The 17699-nt window shown below is 41.4% G+C and overlaps 1 protein-coding gene across 4 annotated transcripts in view; it reads left to right on the top strand.

Annotated features, from left to right (window-relative positions):
* The first annotated feature begins 6 nt into the window (after positions 1 to 6).
* Positions 7 to 17699, top strand: part of PCCB (propionyl CoA carboxylase, beta polypeptide) — a 27646-nt gene continuing 9953 nt past the window's right edge. The window contains exons 1-9 of one of the 4 annotated variants that reach the window (XM_010561137.1): positions 7 to 110; positions 1871 to 1990; positions 4328 to 4396; positions 6291 to 6347; positions 10287 to 10400; positions 11953 to 12063; positions 12401 to 12509; positions 13443 to 13563; positions 17490 to 17571. In XM_010561137.1, coding sequence (XP_010559439.1) covers positions 1937 to 1990; positions 4328 to 4396; positions 6291 to 6347; positions 10287 to 10400; positions 11953 to 12063; positions 12401 to 12509; positions 13443 to 13563; positions 17490 to 17571 — 717 coding nt within the window. In that variant the 5' untranslated portion in view covers positions 7 to 110; positions 1871 to 1936. Of the gene's footprint in view, positions 111 to 178; positions 278 to 374; positions 464 to 1870; positions 1991 to 4327; positions 4397 to 6290; positions 6348 to 10286; positions 10401 to 11693; positions 11827 to 11952; positions 12064 to 12400; positions 12510 to 13442; positions 13564 to 17489; positions 17572 to 17699 lie in introns of those variants that run through there. The other 3 variants (XM_010561138.1, XM_010561139.1, XM_010561140.1) reach the window with 3 other exon arrangements.

Raw genomic sequence — 17699 nt, 5'->3', positions numbered from 1 at the left:
GGGCCGCCTCAGCGGGCCGCCCGCCCTCCGTGCCCGAGCGCATCGAGGAGAAGCGCCGCGCCGCGCTGCTCGGCGGCGGCCAGGGCCGCATCGACGCCCAGCACAAGCGGGTGAGCCGCGGGCGGGGGCGAGACGAGCGCCTTCCCCCGCCGCCCCCACGGCGCGGCCCCGCCGCCGCCGGGTTCCGTAATGGGGCGCTTCCGCTTCGCGACAGGCACGGCGGGGAGGGGTAGTCACAGTCGCAGCGGGCGCCGGCCCGGGACCCGCCGTCTGCGGGGTAGGCAGGGAGAGGTAGGGGGGCTGGAAACCCGGGGCGCCTGGGCACAGGCCGGGGCGGCTTCGCGGTTCAGTTGGAGCGGCCCTTTTGCCGGGGAGCTTTAACGAAGCGGCGTTAAAGGCTGCGTTACCTGTTACTTCGGGCAGAAGAAAAGAGTAATTCATTTACTTCAGCTCTGTCGCCAAGGTTGGCTGTGGTGCGCATGCGTGAGGGGTAGCACAGGCCAAACTTGCAACTTCTGCCTGTCGCGGGATGGTTAAGTTCTGCCTCGCGTAACACTTCGCTGGGCTTGGAGACATACCATCCCGCGCAGCTTCGTCTTTTATGCTGCTGTTGCAAATCTAAGCTGATCTTCTATGAGATGAGAGCAAAGAGAAGAGTGGAAGTAAGGCGGAGGAAAAGGCTGATGGGAAGGGTGGCAACAGCTAGGTTTTTAGTCTCGTCTCTGTTTTTCAGAATTTAGGCAATGCTGAGGAGGGTGGCAGCATAGTTTTCCTGTTTCTGTTTATTGTTTCTTGCTGGGGTGCAAGGACCCAGTGGTGCCATGATGGGTTGTAGGCATCAAGGAGATAGTAGTAGCCGTTCACATGAAGACTACGTGAACGATCCATTCACCCATCAGCAGTTTCCCTCCCGCAGTTACGCAACATCTGAAAAGACTTACAGTCTCACTGAGTTACATCTAGGACACTGACATACCAACACGCAAGCATTTCTGCATGTCTGGGGGTCTCAAACATCTTACAGTTTTATATAAATTAAATCTATGGCTTACATTAGTCTTTCCTGCATTTGTTGATTTTCGTGAACTTTTTGACCTACTGGTCAGAAGTTTTGTAGAGAAGCCGAGCTGTGTTTTAACGTCATGTTGAGGTGGGGTCATGCCATCCCCTGGAGAAGGCAACCCAGTTGCCCTGACCTTTGCAGGCAGATGCTTACCTGGGTTGGAAATAACAAATTTTTTTTGGAAGGTTAAGATAAAAAGAACTTTACAATCATTTATTACTGCATGGCATCATTAGTACTGAGCAAGGAACACGTGTATCTGGTCAATTGATTACGTTCTTGGCCATTACTCTACTTTTGCCCATACCAGTGTCCAGCAGAAAAAAGAACAAAAGGATTTCGTCAGAAAATCCCTGCAGGCTGTCATATTTCCTTTTTCCTCGCATCGAGCATGGCGAATTGAGCTTTGAACTGTTGGTAAGGACTGGTTTAGCTGTGGAAGGGTTCCATGTTTAAGAATAGAACAAAGGCCTTAATAGCGGCATTCAAATGTGTAGGCAAAAATAGCTGTGATGCTATTATAGCTTGTTGAAAAGACTCTCAGATTTTCCTTTGTCTTGTGGTAGTGCTGCTCCAATAGTCAGTCGTCTTCGCAAAGCTTTCTTTTCTGGCTTGCATTATGTTTGTTTCTAAGGAAGATGATCACTATATAGGTTGTTTGCAGCTTTGGGGGCATGCAGTTGCTTAATGGTCCAAATGTAGCAGATCAAGAGAGGCTATGTTTGTTTAAGCTACATCTGCTGGTGGTCAGTAAACAGAGCCAGAACTACCTAATGGCTATATTAATTGTTGCTTGCTCCATTTCAGGGAAAGCTGACAGCAAGAGAACGAATTCTTCTGCTGTTGGACCCTGACAGTTTTGATGAATATGACATGTTTGTGGAACACAGATGTTCTGACTTTGGGATGGACTCTAGTAAGAATAAGGTAGTTTTGTTTCTTTGTCCTCTGCTGTTTAACCAGCCAGCTGGTTGAAAATAGGGACTTCTGTTCACATGTAATTTCTTTTATTTGTTTTGTTTTCTTTTTTTTTTTGTGTGTTTTGCAAATTTCCTTTTATTAGTCCCAGTTTCCATTTAACAGTTTACATGATTTACTTTTCCATTGTCTAAACTAGATACCTTTTTTTTTTATAAGGTCACCTGTTTGCTTCAAATATCTCCCCAGATATTATCTTAGATTTATATTTTAAATAACAGAGGAGACTGCAGAGCTTTGTAGTTACAACTTTGTCAATCAAGTCAGATATGAAGAACGAATATGGGTAGGTACTTCTGCCTCCCTACAGGTAATGTTATACGATGAAATAACTCTGATCCATAATTATGCCTGCCAAGCTATAGTAATAAAATCCTGTAGGCCTTAAAATCAGATATGTTCGGAAATTCAAGCATTCATACTGGTCCATTAGCAAGTTGCAGTCTTCTTGCTTATGCAGTTTTCAGATATACAGCTGTGTATCCTAAACCAACATGGTACATGAGGTTCATCACGTAGAGGGGCAATCTATGGCTCCCCAAAGTCCCTCACCATAACATTGATGCCTGATAAATTACTACACAGGAAAAGTATTTGGTTGCAATTTAATACAGAAAGGACCAATAAACATGCTGGGATGTGTAGGTGGCTAGTGCAGATGTGCCTGTTCAGTGTTAATCTTCTGTAGCAAAAGTCCCTGTTTCCTGTGGAGTATTCTGGTTTGGGGTGTGGCGAGAAGCTGCTCCATATCTGCCACTGCTGAATGCTGCGTACAATGACTACAACTTCTGTTTATGTGGTTATTAAACCAGTTCATTGGTCTTCATTCCTTAAAGTTGCGGGGCTGCTTCCTATGGATGAGGGAGATCAGCAGTCTTCCACCATGAGCAGCTGGGGCATTGGGAACCAGCAAAGGTGTAGGATTAGTTTTTGTTTCAGTAGCCAGGAGGCTGATGGGACTTCGTGCTGGGAAGGATGTCATGCTAAACCTTCTCCCCTCAACGAGTGTACGAGCAAACATCTTTGCTTCCTTAAGGAATTTTTTACTCTGTTCCCTAGCAAACTGAAATAACTGCTATGCTGCCTCTCGTCATACTCCTCAACGCTGCATCCCGCAGTGCTGATAGCAAATTACTGTTCCTGAAGACAGGAGGAGTAGCAAAGTCCTGATAGTGACAGGAGGGTTAATTTTTTTCCTTGTCCTTCAGAATTCACCTTTCTGTGAGCTGCAGATAGTGTTTACAGAGCACAGTTTCACAACAGATGACCTAACTGTGGCCAATGAGCTGGAATATTAGTTTAGCATTGAATTTCTCTGAGTTCCTGGAACTTTCTGAAGGTAGGGTGAGATTTGTACTCACATCCAGGCCACTCTACAGGCTGCTTGGGCTTTTAGGAGTCATCTACACAAGTCAGTGTCTGGAACTACAGGTGTGTTTCCTGCTGTTCTGTGTGCCAAGAACCAAGAGTTGGGAGAAGTGCTGTCTGTGCAGCCTGAGAAAAGTCCCCACACTGGTATGACCTTCCTGAGAACAGGTCACCTTAAGCATAAATGGCCCTGAGAGCGGGCCCTACACAACATACTCTTTTTTTTTTTTTCTCCCTTTCTTTTTTTTCTTTCTTCTACCAAACAGCAAAAAGCATTTAAATGCCTGGAATTCCTTTATGACAGCCCAGTGAAGTTCCTTTTCTACTGTTGTCTTGAAAGACTTCTGAATATTTCCTTTACTAAAAAGTGAGACAACATTGATAAGCAGATTTTAAGATTCACAGGCTCCATTTTCTCTTCCAGCTCTTTCTTTTTCCCTTATTTACAGAGTGAAAAATAGGACAGGTCACGCTGAAGTATTTGGGGTGACTAGAGTTATATTTTTTGACCTTTCCAGGGTTGTTTTTTTCCCTGTATCAACACTTCAAGAAAGGTTTGTGTGCTGTGTCCATTTTTTCAAAAACATCAGCTGGTCTTAAAAGATCTCCTCCTGTCTCGAAGGATATGATTTGCCTTAACTCCAGATGTGCTGAAATTTGAGGGGAAACTGTAGAATTCACTGATCTTTACACTAATGCGCAACTAATATGTGGTATTACTCTAGTTTTCCTTTCCAGGGATGTGGGAAATCTTTGTAGAGCTCCCACTGCAAACATGATAGACCAGTCCTTTCAGAGAATCAGTCTTATGGTTCAACTTGGTACTCAGTGTAAGTTTGTGGGGTTTTTAGTGGATGTCATTGCTACTTTTGATTTTTTAAAGATTTTTATTTTTAATGAATTTGTTTTCTAATCCAGTATCCTGGAGACAGTGTAGTGACGGGCCGTGGACGGATTAATGGGAGACTGGCTTATGTTTTCAGTCAGGTATGGTTTTGCTTGTTGTTTTTTTAAATAGCATGAACTTATCCTTTGAAATAAATTCACAATAGTTCAGTGTGACCACGTAGCAACGTACCTCTTTACCTTTCTACCAATATGCATAAGATAGACATAAGATTCTGTGGGAGGAAGCAGGGCACCTTCAGACAAGAAGCAGCAAAAAAGCATTTTTAAAAACTTTGTTGGGTGATAAATGCAGTTGTGACAAGGGTGAGATGAAGAGAGTGATGAATGCAGAGCCAGCGGTAATGTTTTGAAAAAACAAACTGTTATTACTTCAGTGTAATATCATTGGATATTGATATGCTGAGAGACTGGAGGAGTCCACCCCAAAACACGTTTTTGCTAACCAAGAGGTGAATTAATGGAGAAGTCACTGAGCGCTGTGTGCTTAAAGCAATTGCAGGCTTTGACTGTCCCTGCAGTTGGATGTGCGTGGGTGAGCTCCTGCAGGCCTGTGAAGACCTGCGAGTGTCAGTGGAGGGCTTTGTGAGTTCTGAGAACCATCTTCTGGGTTTCAGGCTGCAGAATGGGGGCTGTTTGCTGGAGATGTCCACTGGAATTGCAGTGAGTGGAATTCATGACAGAGGGCACTTGAGCAACCTTGAATTGTTTCTGAAGTTTGAACTCTCTGATTAGTTGAAGGAATTGTGATAGACAGCATATAAATAGATAGATAAAATATACTTTTTATGTTAAAATAAAAATATTTTAGAGGAAGCACCATAGGTAGAGATTTATCTTGGTTAGCCTTAACACTGTGGAAGAAAGGTTTTCTTTCAGATCGTTGGTAACTGCTTCTCTGTTCTGGGCCACAAAGTAGCCTTTGTTCAGTTTGCTATGATGGCCAAAATGATTGTTGCTCTGTGACCTTGGAGCAAGTCGTACACCCTGCCTTTTTTGTCTTGGATATGTAGTTCTTCCAAGGAAGGACACTGATATGTGGGCCTGAACATAAGACAGGAACCGAACACAGACCTTAATTTGAGAAGAACACAAGTAGAGGGCAGTTTTTGTATTAAAAGAATTTAAATGTGACCCTTCATTACACACCTCTCAGTTTTTTGTATTTATACTTAAAGATCTTTTTCCCCCTCCAAACTGAGCTGCCACCGGAGATGTTCTTTCTTTTTTGGTTCAACTGCTAGTCATGGTTATGCTGTTCTCTGTCCACACAGTTTTTAGGGCTTCTTTGAGAGTAAGACTCGGTGGGAATGCATGAGAGAAACTCACCAGAAGTTGGCTCTGGGCTCTATTGGTGCCAGTAGGTGTCAATATCCCCTTTTTCTTCTGGATCAGTCCCAGGGCCTCTGTTGCTTGTTAAAGAACTTGCTGCTCAGGTCTAGGGGTAGCACCAGTAGTCAGTTTTGGCTGACAGTCCCCACTGTCAGCACCCATAAAAGAATGTTCAGCTCTTGGAGCATAACTCATGAATATAGAACAATGGCATATTTTCAGTTCTTTATTTCTGCCTGTTTGCAGGCATATCTTACTGCTGCCCCTTGCAGTGGGACCCTCCTCACAGTTGAAACTTCTCCAGACTACTTCAGTATTGATGATGTCGATGGAAGAGGAACATACATTTATAGAAAGAGAGAATGTTTCTGTGAAGGAGAAAAAAAAAAGCAAATGAGACATAGTAATTTTGTGATTTTTAACATGGAATCCACTGGCAAATGTGTCAAAAGGATCTTTTTCGTTGTAAAGGAGGCTTGGATTGAACAGGATTGATCTGTAGGCTGCACTGAGGGAGCCAGGTTGGTTTGGAGCAGCATACCAAATACAGAGCATTGTAGGATTATACTATTTACTTGCAAAATTTTACAACACTTTACTGAAATTATTCTTTCCCTAATCTGAAAATTTGTTTTCCCTCCAGGATTTTACTGTATTTGGAGGCAGTTTATCTGGAGCTCATGCCCAGAAGATCTGCAAGGTAATATTTCACAGGAGAAAATAAACCAAAAAATTGTCAGTGTCCTTTTTTCCATCTGTTGTGTTAATGACTCTGGAGAAAACGATTTGTGACTGACTTTAGTTGACTCTGGCGTACGTCATGGCAACCTGAAAATGCCTGACTCCTCGTGTCAGTTAAGATGTGAAAGCACAGGTGAGCAGAGAGGTACCCTTTGGAAGCTTTTCAAATATAAGAGAGCTTTTCCAAGTAATATACACTTTGTTTAGATTAAGTTGCCTTTTCTGCTGTGCTACAAGAGACAAGAGAGACTTGCAAAGTACAAAGATAAATTAACTAGCCATTGTCTACTGGAGAAATGTGAAATGACTTGGGAGAAACTTCTATAAACAGTGCTATGTAGAAGTGTGTGATATTTATAAAAAGCAAATGTAGCAAGTAAACAATCTGAAGATAAACAGTTTTACAACTTGGAGGTCACCTTGATACTCAGAGCTTCTGTTATCAGGCACTTGTGGCTATTTATTCTCATTTGTCTGCTTGTCTCACTGGAAAAGCTGGTGTTTGAATCCCAGGGCTGGGAAGGGCAAGAACTTTGTCATGCATGAGTGTTCAGTGGTATGGGCTGGTGAAAACTTCCTGAATTTTCTTGCTAAGGAATCAGAAACAAGGTTTTTGGCATGCAAGGCCTTTTCTCCTGATGGAAATAACTACTTTTTTGGCATAGGCTTCTCAGTAGTGTGGAGGTAGAAAACTAGAAAACATGAAGACTTTGGGCTGGGTAACAACTACTTGACTTTACCAAGTCGTGATATTGGGAAAGACTTAATATTACCCTTTCACATTGGAGCTTTGCAGTGTCTCTTTGTGTTGGGGAGGGATGTAATGGTACTGGAATATTGGGATGTTTTCTACTTTTTTTTGATCTCTTATTTCTAAAGAAGCAGGGAGAGTGCTGGTAGCAGAACTAGAAAAAATGTGAGTCCTTCCTAGTTGGTACTGTTCTTGGTTGGCATCAATGTCAGTGTGTCCTGATTACAGCTGGGATAGAGTTAATTGTCTTCTTAATAGCTGGTACAGTGCTATGTTTTGAGTTCAGTATGAGAAGAATGTTGATAACACTGATGTTTTCAGTTGTTGCTAAATAATGTTTAGTCTGAAGTCAAGGATTTTTCAGCTTCTGGTGCCCAGCCAGGGAGAAAGCTGGAGGGGCACAAGAAGCTGGGAGGGGACACGGCCAGGGCAGCTGACGCAAACTAGCCAAAGGGGTATTCCATACCATGGGACATCACATCTAGTATATAAACTGAGGGGAAGGGGGAGCTGGGGGGGATCTCCGCTTGGGGATTAACTGGGCGTCGATTGGTGGGTGGTGAGCAATTGCACAGTGCATCATTTGTATATTCCAATCCTTTTATTATTACTGCTGTCATTTTATTAGTGTTATCATTGTCATTAGTTTTTTCTTTTCTGTTCTATTAAACTGTTCTTATCTCAACCCACAAGTTTTACTTCTTTTTCCGATTTTCTCCCCATCCCACTGGGTGGTGGGGGGAGTGAGTGAGCGGCTGCATGGTGCTTAGTTGCTGGCTGGGGTTAAACCATGACACAGTGGTAGGCTCTGGATGCATCAATTGCTTTGGGGCTCAGAGTCTTTGAGGCTGCAGCCTGGGCAGTGGAGAGCTCAAAAAAGACTGTCTGTGTAGTGTATCTGTTTCACTTCTCTTAGTTCTTCTTGTTGGGCTGAATTCTGGGAAGCAGAAATCTGTTCTGAGAGAGAGACCATCTTGGCTCCTGCAAACCTTATTGGTGGCTTAAGGGATGTAAAATGTCATGGAACATGGAAGTGAACTTGTTCTCCCTTAGCTGGACTTCCCTGGAGATCTGCCCATTTGGTGGTAATCCTTTCCTGTTTGGGATTTTTTCCAGGAGTTGCAGAGAGGTAGCAGTATTTGGCATCTTGCAGCAAAGCTCCAAGCTAGGTAGGTCTGGGCTACAGATTGCCTGTTGCTTTTGCAGAAGAGCCTTGTGGTCTTTCAGACCACATTAAATACCTGTAATCATTCCCCTGAAGCAGCAGAGATTCAGTGTGGCTCTTTTGAGAGTAACATGTGCCCACTTGTGGTGGGGAACACTTTAAAGCCATTGTGTGGAACTGTGATGTCATGTTTCAAGACAATCGTTGAGTCCATGAGATGAAGAAAAATGTTTTTGAGACTGAATCCTGAAATGTTCCCTATGAATACTGGTATGGCAAAAAAATGTCTGGTCTCAAATATATGGACATGTTTTCAGTAGTCTGAATGGTGTTCTAGGAAGAACTTCAGTGTCTGGAAAAGCCTTGAAATAAATAATTATTTCATATATAAAGCCCTGGAAAATAGCAAAATGTGTCAGTGAAATTGTTTCACTAACCTGTCCTGATAGGTTAACAGGCCTCCTGGAAAGAAGCAATAAATGTCAACTCAACTAAACTCATTTTTAATAAGGCATTTGATAATGGCTGGTGTAGCATTCACATAAGCAAACAAGACCACTTGTGGCTCACAGAGCCTGTTTGCAGTCCACACAGATGCTTTTAAAATGTGGGATTGTATTTAAATTTTAAAGTCATTCTGTATGTCTGCCGCAGTGATATTTCAACTTTTAAATGGACGTCCAGGCACAAAGCATGAAGAACCCCTGTTTTACTTTGAATGACTGCACGTAGGAACAAAACCACTTTAGAACTGTACAGAGAGAGTTGTCACCGATTCATGTTCAGGCTGGAATTTTGTACTGCTGGGATACTATTGATTTGAATGGGACTGAGTATGCTTACTGTGTTTCTAGGCAATATAAAATTCAAGGTTGATGCTGTAAGCACTCTGAAAGACAAGACTGAAGTTTTAAAAATCTTAGTAAATGAAAGATTGTCTGAAATAATATGCAGTTCTGTAACAATAGTTGAAAGAGCGAATACCAGGCAGAGAAAAGTAACTTTGAAATTCAAAATGGGGATTGACTGACAATGTGTAGCTTTACGGAAAATTATTTAGGAGCTAAAGCAGATCTTAATGTTAAAGCAGATCTTAACGTAATATGCCAATGCTGTAGTGTTATGAAAATGGCAAATATTTTACTGGGATCTAATAAGCAGGAATATTTTATGTAAGGAATGTAAGTAATTCAATCCTCCCACTTAAGCCTATGCTGGGGTACTGTGTATGATCTTGAGGCAAGTACCAAAAATGATCAGAAGGCTAGAAAATGGGACGTAGAAAGAACAGTGTGACTCAATTGATGGTGTTGGGTCTAGAAACATGAAGGGAAATATGAAGAGTGAAGGGAGATGTGAGGTACTTGAATGTTTATGAAGGTAGAGGCAAAGAAGTAGTTAATTGCTCTCCCTGTCTACTATATCAAGAAAGAAGCAATGTTTCTAAATTTCCGGAGGGAAGATTTAGTTTAGTCTTCTCGAAGAACTTCTAAGAAGGATAATCAAGCATTAGAATATACTGCTTAGGGAGATTACACAATTGCCACTGCAATAAACTTTTAAGATCAGGTTAGACATATGAAGGAGTGTTTTAAGGTGCAGTTTAGACCTCTTATGAACAGAGAGAGATTGGACCTCTCTGGTCCAAACTCCTGTGATAGTGTCACTTAGCACAGGGTTTGGATAATGCAGTGTGAGTATGGAGTGCATGGCTAGTAAGGCAGGTAAATATTAAAGGTCATGAGAGGGATTAAATGTGTATCTTTTAGCCCCTAGTCTGAATAAGTCAAAACATGATACCCCAGTAAGCAGTTAGTGACTGTGATAGTTAATACAAATAAAGGAGAAGCTGAGTGGTATGTAGGGAGTTTGAATTCTGGCACGTACGGATTTTTTTCTAGGGGATGTACGTTTTGGGGGTTGGTTGCTTTGGGGTTTTAGCTTAGCTAGGTCAATAGTGAGGACTCTCTATTCATCACCAGGTCATGGATCAAGCTGCCATGGTTGGAGCACCTGTGATTGGGCTGAATGACTCTGGAGGAGCCCGTATCCAGGAGGGAGTGGAGTCCTTGGCTGGCTATGCAGATATATTTTTGGTAAGTAGGCTGCTGGATGACCAGGAAGCTTGGCATCCACAAAGATGGACAAAATCTTTCTTTACTCAAGTTGGTGTTTGTAAGTAAACTTTTAGGTTATCCATCATCCTATTTCAGGCAGTGTCACCTGCTTGATAAAGCAGTGTATATGAGGGCTTGTGAGACCTGGACTGTCCTTTTGGTTTTCTTCTTGGCTTTGGGCACATTACTGTACCTCTTAGTTTCATTTACCCATCTGTTAAACAAGAGTAATGCTGAGCCTTGTAAAACACTGTGATCCAATGCAAAGCTCTGTAGGCGTTGCACTATATGGTGAGCTTTGTCATAAGAATGAATTTACTTAAAACAGTTCTTTTAGGGTTACTTTCTGATTCACACTAATGTATAGATTGCCTGTGTTGGGATGTAATTTCCCTTGTGTTTATCCACCACCAGCTGTCCTGGTGCCTCCTCTGAAATACAGACATGTTAAGAATTTCACACAGCAGATTTGTTTTCAATAGGGCTGATAAAAGGTGAAAGATTTCCACTGCAGAAAGGGGGACTTAAAGTAAATCAACCACTATGCACTTGAAGAAAGTGAGAAACTCGGATAAGAAGCACCAAGTGCCTGTTCTGTCAAGATGGTAGGTCAGTGGGGAAAAAAAAAGGTGAGGAAAAAGGAAAAGAAGGTGCAAATCAGAGGTTTCTGTTCAAAGAACAGTATGCAGGACAAGGGAACCTGTTAACCTTACTGTTTGGGGACATGCAGTACTGATTGGACTGGTGAGAATTTTGCATTTCTACAATATTTTTGTGGCTAATGCAAAAAATTTTCCTCTGGACACGCTACTGATTTTTTTTTTTTTTCATTTTTACTGAAATGACATTATGTTATATGCCTGCCAGAACACACAGTTTTAAAGTAAGTGCACAAAACATAAACACGATTGTGCTTTCAGTAGGAATGCGAGCAGGTGGGATGACAAGTTAGATGCTAACAGTATTTTGGATTAGTGCAATCTGGGATGATGCAGTCGAACAGTTACAGAAGTCAACTGTAATCCAGTTGAGCAATGAGCAATGTAAACATTTTTTTGGACAACATACCATTCATATTGGTGGACAGCAGTAATTCACCATTGTGTAAAACTCAATTCAGTGCAGAAGTCTGATTTTAAAAGAATCTCTGCCACAGCTGGTTAGTAAAGCTTGCTTCTACCGCTGAGCGATAGCGTACCTATATGTCCAAATTTCAGGTATATACACTTCTTACTACTCTAGGCTCTGAAGTTTTTGCCCCTGCAGCATCTGTTGAGGTCGCACATTCCATCTTCCTTTGCAATTATTGCATGGTATATGAAATCAAATGTATGGGAACAGAAAGAAGCAAAACAGTAGCAAAGACATTATTTTGGTTCTATTTGCATCAAGACATTCTGTCCAGGTATTTGTCTCCCAGTAAATAAAGCAAGCTGTCCTCTCCTGTTTGTGATTGTGAATTCTTACAGAATCTGTGCATAGACTTAAAGATGCACATTTTTGGTAAAACTAGATGTCTGTTCTATTGCAGAGAAATGTTCTGTGTTCTGGGGTAGTTCCACAGATCTCCCTCATTATGGGCCCTTGTGCTGGTGGAGCTGTGTATTCGCCTGCTTTAACTGATTTCACGTTCATGGTGAAGGTAAGGGTGGAGTATATCCTGACCTGCTGCTGCTAACATTGCTTACATACAAGCTGACCCCATGTGAAGGTTTTGTTTTTTTGAGATGGTCTCCTGCTTTGGATTAAGCTTCTTTTTCATGAAAAGTCAAGAAAAACTTTCCTAAATAACATGTGGGTAACTGCATTTTCAGTGGATTTTTAATGTAATGCATTAAAGATTTTTAAGAAATTTGTCCCTATGTTCTGCTGTTTTCTTATTTTGGGGAAAGACTCTACAGACTGTGGCTTTTCCTCAAGTGCTTTTGCAGCTTGAGTCTAGCATGTACTGTGTGGTTTTGCTTTTTTCCCTCCCCCAGGATACATCCTATCTATTCATTACTGGCCCGGATGTAGTTAAGTCTGTTACCAATGAAGATGTCACCCAAGAGCAGCTTGGGGGTGCGAAGACGCACACTTCTGTATCTGGTGAGAGCTGGGTAGTTTATGTAACATACTAATTGTTCTTTAAAGTAAATGACTTAGTTCTAGCTGAACAGCTGATTGTCTAATACAGATTTTTTTGTACTCGTGAGTGTCACTTGAGTCTAAGTGGTAAAACTCTACTTAAGCATAGGACCTTACTCTTTATAGGGCTCTCTTGCTGGTCCTTTTTAGTAATGGAAAACAAAATAGGAAAATGGGACTGTGGGAGAGTTCTGGGATTTGGAAGAGAAAGTGGCAAATCCACAAAAGATTCTAGAAGTGGGAGGATTGTCAGAGGGCAGAGCTTAGCAAAGCAGGCTTGGTATGGTGTGGGATTTTCTGTTTGTTGTCCAGAAATTTGCATGGGTTGAAAGATTCTTAACAATCCCTTCTTTGCTTACTAACATGATTGATTGAACCTCTTAACTATAAACCAACTGGCAATGTGAGATGAAGTGCTTTTTTCTTTTCCCTTCTGGGAAAACTTGGTGATTCATGAATCTTCTTGAGGCTCAAAATGACTGTGGGATCTCAAATTCTATCTGAACTGAACTGGTGATGAACCAAAACCACACACACAGACACTGCTCAGATCCAGCATTTATAAAAGAACTTGCAGTCCAAAGCTTGAGAGCAGCACAGTAACCTGGATTGAATGCCAGAAGGCTGGGATCCAGCTAGGTCTGTGACAGCTGATAAACCAGTTTACAGTATTTTAAATATGAGATCAACAATCCTGTTAAGGAGGAAGTGTGATACGGCCACACATTTTCTAGATATTTTCAGCTAGTCAAATTTGGTGGCTTAAAACTCCCGATTGTTACTAGCTCGGGTTTAAAAATTCTTGCTGTTACTTCTTTGTATCTTTATTGGTACATACTTGCAAATGAAACCTTGCAAAATAATTTCAATAACTGCTTAACTGTTTCTTTCCAGGAGTCGCGCACAGAGCCTTTGAGAACGATATAGATGCTCTACTTAATCTCCGAGAGTTCTTTAATTATTTACCTCTTAGCAACCATGATCCAGCTCCAGTCCGTGAATGCCATGATCCCAGGTAAGAGGAGACTGGCTGAGATCCGTGGTCTCTGTCCACCAAATTTCATGGCTTCTCTGGCTCAAGGGGTGTAAAGAAATGAGTGTTTTGTGCCTGGGATCTTGGCTGATAATTCTGCTGTGTGGTGTGTGAGTATGGGAAGTGTTTCAACATGTGTGTTTACATACATGTTTATCAGTGCTCACTGATAGATTTAATTTTTTTTAATTTTCTGAAAGCAATATTATGCAGGCTGTGTACAGAATATGGGGAAGAGTAATCTCTGTACAGGTGGGCTGTCACAGTGCCTTAAAACAAGTGAGCGAGGCAGAAGATAGCACAGTGAACAAAAGTGGGGAGAACTTGCCCTCCTTTGTCAGTTCATGTGTCTGTTGGGTAAGTTCTGTTGGTTAAGGTTAGAGGTGGGGAAGCAACAAGGAGCCAAAGTAGGCTGAAAGTTTTATGTATTAGGTACTTGTCTGTCAGGCTCAGTGTGTAGTTGGCAACGTAACAAAGGAAGGACTTGAGCCCTTTCAAGAGGGGAAAAACAGCAACCATCTGGACTTTTATCAGAGAATTCTTCCAAGAGATAGAGGGACAGCCAGAGAGCCAGCACAGGACTGTTTGAGTAGACAGCCTTGCTAGTGGTGTTAGAGATGGAGAATGTCAATGGAGTAAAAGCATTTTGACCTGAGATCCAGCTGCACCCCCAGTTCAGCCCTTTCTGCAGGGAACCCCTAAGAGGTTGTCGCCCTCTCCTGTACAGGAGCTGCTCCTGAATTTGTTCCTTTCAGTTCTACAGAAGTGTGTGATGTATGTCTTGCGGTTCTTACACACATGAAGATTTTAACTTGTGAGTTGGGAAGCTTATCTTCTCTTCATGCTTCACTGTTCTTTGTAATGTCTTTGAAACAATTTGTTTGGGGAGGGTTTTTTTGGATCGATTTTACAAATCACTGCTCTGGTACCTGAAATACATTTTTCACTGTTGGCAAAATAAATTTGCCAGTTGCTTTTAGAGAATGGTCAGACAGGTCCATTAGAAAATATTAGGACCAGTAACTAAGATGTTGATCTTTAAGAGTTTATTGAAGTGGAAGACTGTTCTGGGTTGATAGTGACAAACCAAAGCAAATCTCTTCTGTTATTTGGTGAATTTTGGGGGGGATTATCTCTGAGGTTATCATGTTCTTTCTAAGCATTCAACGGGTTATTTACCCTCTGTAGACTTGAACGTGGTATCTTAATTTCATTAGAGAAACAACAGTCCATTATTTTTAATCAAGGTATCTTATAATAGACAGTTTATTTTCTTGTGAGAAGCTGTCAGTTACGTTGTAGCTACAAATGTGTAAGAGAGTAGTTCTTTATTTTCTTAAGGGAGACATCTTTTATGTGGCACCAGATGTATTATTAGAGGATCACAGTGTAATAAATGCTCAATAATTTGTACTAAAAACTTCAATTTAATAGCCTTTATACATGTGAAGACAGATCTATTTTTTTAAATTTTCCTGTTTTTATAGCAGCATCTCCAATATTTCTCCCATTTGTGGTCTTAATGCTTACATTGGTAATATTTCACCTGGACATAGTGATATCCTTTTACTTTGAATTGATGTGTTTGATTCTTACCGTTGCTCCAGTTGAAGCCCATTCCTCCAGAGTAATTTCTTTCTTATTGCATCATTTTCACACCACAAAAAATTGCTATGAATAATGCAAATTAAATGTAACATACTTTGGTCTTCATTGTTAAGTCCAGAAGCTGGTGGGTTTCTTTTGTTTTGTTTTGTTTTGTTTTTTTCTCTCGGTAGGTAGGTTCTTTGTGGTGTTGAAAAATGTCAGTCCTGGTTGCTGAAACTTCTGTCAGTTGGAGTTTTTGACATCAGTAGCCTGGGTTCTAAAGAGTTAGAAGGTTTCTTATAGTACCAAGTTGACTAATGGTGAATATGTCCTCTACCTTTTGAAGGGTGCCTACTTCATTGCATTTGGTATATTCTATGGTGCGATTTTACCTTTTTGTGTCTTTGACTATAAACAAATTTAGTTTCTTCTAAAGCCTGAAGTATGCATATAAATTTCTGGAAATTATTGGTAAACAAGTACAGTTTCCCTTTTGTATTGAATGAAAACCAATATCAATCTGGGTGACAGTGTCTCCAGCTGTCGCAGGCTTCAGATGACTGCTTTGATGATGAGCAGCAGTTCCTGATAAGTGGGATCTGTAAGAAAGACACTTCTCAACCTCATAAGTCCAGTGACTTTGCTAGCAAGCTCCAGATATCCGTTATCTGTGATGATTTGAAGGAGATTTTGAAACTTGTGATATCCTGGGTAATGTCTTCATTTTGATGGTGGTTATTCATTTTAATGTCATTACAATTTCCCTCAGTACTCTACAGCACTGTGAATTTATGGGAACAATAATTTCATTTTTCCACTTTCCTTATCCTTTGGGATACCACAGGTAACAGACAGAACTTGGAGCACATTCATATCTACTCTATGGATAAGAAAAAGTTTTACAGTCTTCTGTAGCCTGGGGTTTATTATGTTAAAATTGGTTGCTTTCATCACATTAAGGTTTCATTATATCATTTTATGGAAATATGTGCATGCAATACTCTTAATCATGTGGAAAAAATACTTGGAAGTGTTGCTGTCAGTTTTATTCTATTAATAGGTGTATCTCCTACCCTCTCAGCAAGGAGATGTGCCTCTCTCTAGTCATGTGTATGTGAGGGAGCACAGAGACAGCCCTGGGGCTTGCATTATTAGTTTTTGCCCAATTTTGACAAACTGCAGATCACTTCAGTTTTAAATTGGATTTCTAGAGCATTGTGTTGTCTTGTTTTAAATGCAGTAAATCACAGCATTGTTAAAATAGTAATTCAACAAGAACTCCACAGAAGCACCATTTATAACAAAAATAGATCAGTATTTTTATGGAATAGCACAAATATAATACTCTCTGAAGTCTTCTCAGTGGTGACTCATAAAAATTGACACCCCCCATGGGGACTGTGAATGAATCCAAAGACCCAGTGAATGCTAACACTTGCAGGTCCCTAGTGAAGCTAATATGATCAAAGATAGAGGTAAATGATAGCATCAGCTGCTAATGGGGAGGCAGCATTTTTGTTAAATGTAAAGCTCCGCATGAAGTGCATCACTGTGAGTTAAGCAGAGTAACAGTAAAGATTGTTTAAACAAAGCCATTAAACTGAAGCAGCTAAGAGTGGATGTGCATTCCTCACCCATGAATCTCTGCTTGTTTGGTGGCAGGGGAAATAAGTATGGAAAAGTTTCCTATGGTTAAGTGTATTTAAAATTGCAAGCGCACAACACGGGCAGGGAAAGGATCAGAGCTGTAAATGTGCAGTGGATCCAGGTATGTGACAGGAAACTTTGCTCTGCCATTGGGAGAAACCATTTTGCCCATCCAGCTGTGAGGACCTGCCTAAGCAGGCTCTTCTGCTTCTGCCACTTAACACTTGTTCTACCAAATCTTTTTCACCATGGCTGAATTGTGCGCCCCAGGGCAGTGTCCCAGGTGCCTCTAGTACCCCCTGCAGCCCGCCGTTTGTAGCGGCTGCCTGCCTGCTTCTCAAGTTCCCTGCCGATACTCTGCCTGTGTCGTGTTGGGCTCTTCTAGTTAAAGAGGAGAAGTAGTATTTCCAGGAGATGGTTCCGTAAGTAGAGATCCCTGTAGAAGAGATGTCTCCTTCAGGAAGAGGTTCGCCAGGCTTTTGTCCTCCTGGCCTATGAGGGCTGAGTGGCCTGAGGCACAGCTGGCGGAGACAAAGAAGCCCGTTTCTTTTCCCCATACTTGGGAAGCAGTTCCCATCAAGTCTCTGAGAGGTGGAATTGTTTACCTGCATTTTTGGCCTTGATGTTCGTCTGATCTGTAAACATTGCTGCTCATGCTTACTTATTTTCTGCAGTGACCGTTTGGTTCCTGAGCTGGACATGCTTGTCCCAATTGAATCTACTAAAGCCTACGATATGCTGGATATCATACACTCTGTAAGTCTGCTAATGTGAGCATTGTTGAGATTAATACGGATATGTTATATTCTGTGTGTAAATAACTGAAAGAAACCAATAGAATGGCACTGAAGATACTTTTTTTTTTTTTTTTTTTTTTTGTTTTA

This window comes from Haliaeetus leucocephalus, unplaced genomic scaffold, assembly GCF_000737465.1.
Source record: "Haliaeetus leucocephalus isolate CR32 unplaced genomic scaffold, Haliaeetus_leucocephalus-4.0 Scaffold143, whole genome shotgun sequence".
Lineage (NCBI taxonomy): Eukaryota > Metazoa > Chordata > Aves > Accipitriformes > Accipitridae > Haliaeetus > Haliaeetus leucocephalus.
Note: the sequence above shows the minus strand (reverse complement) of the source record. Positions and strands in the feature narration are given on the sequence as shown.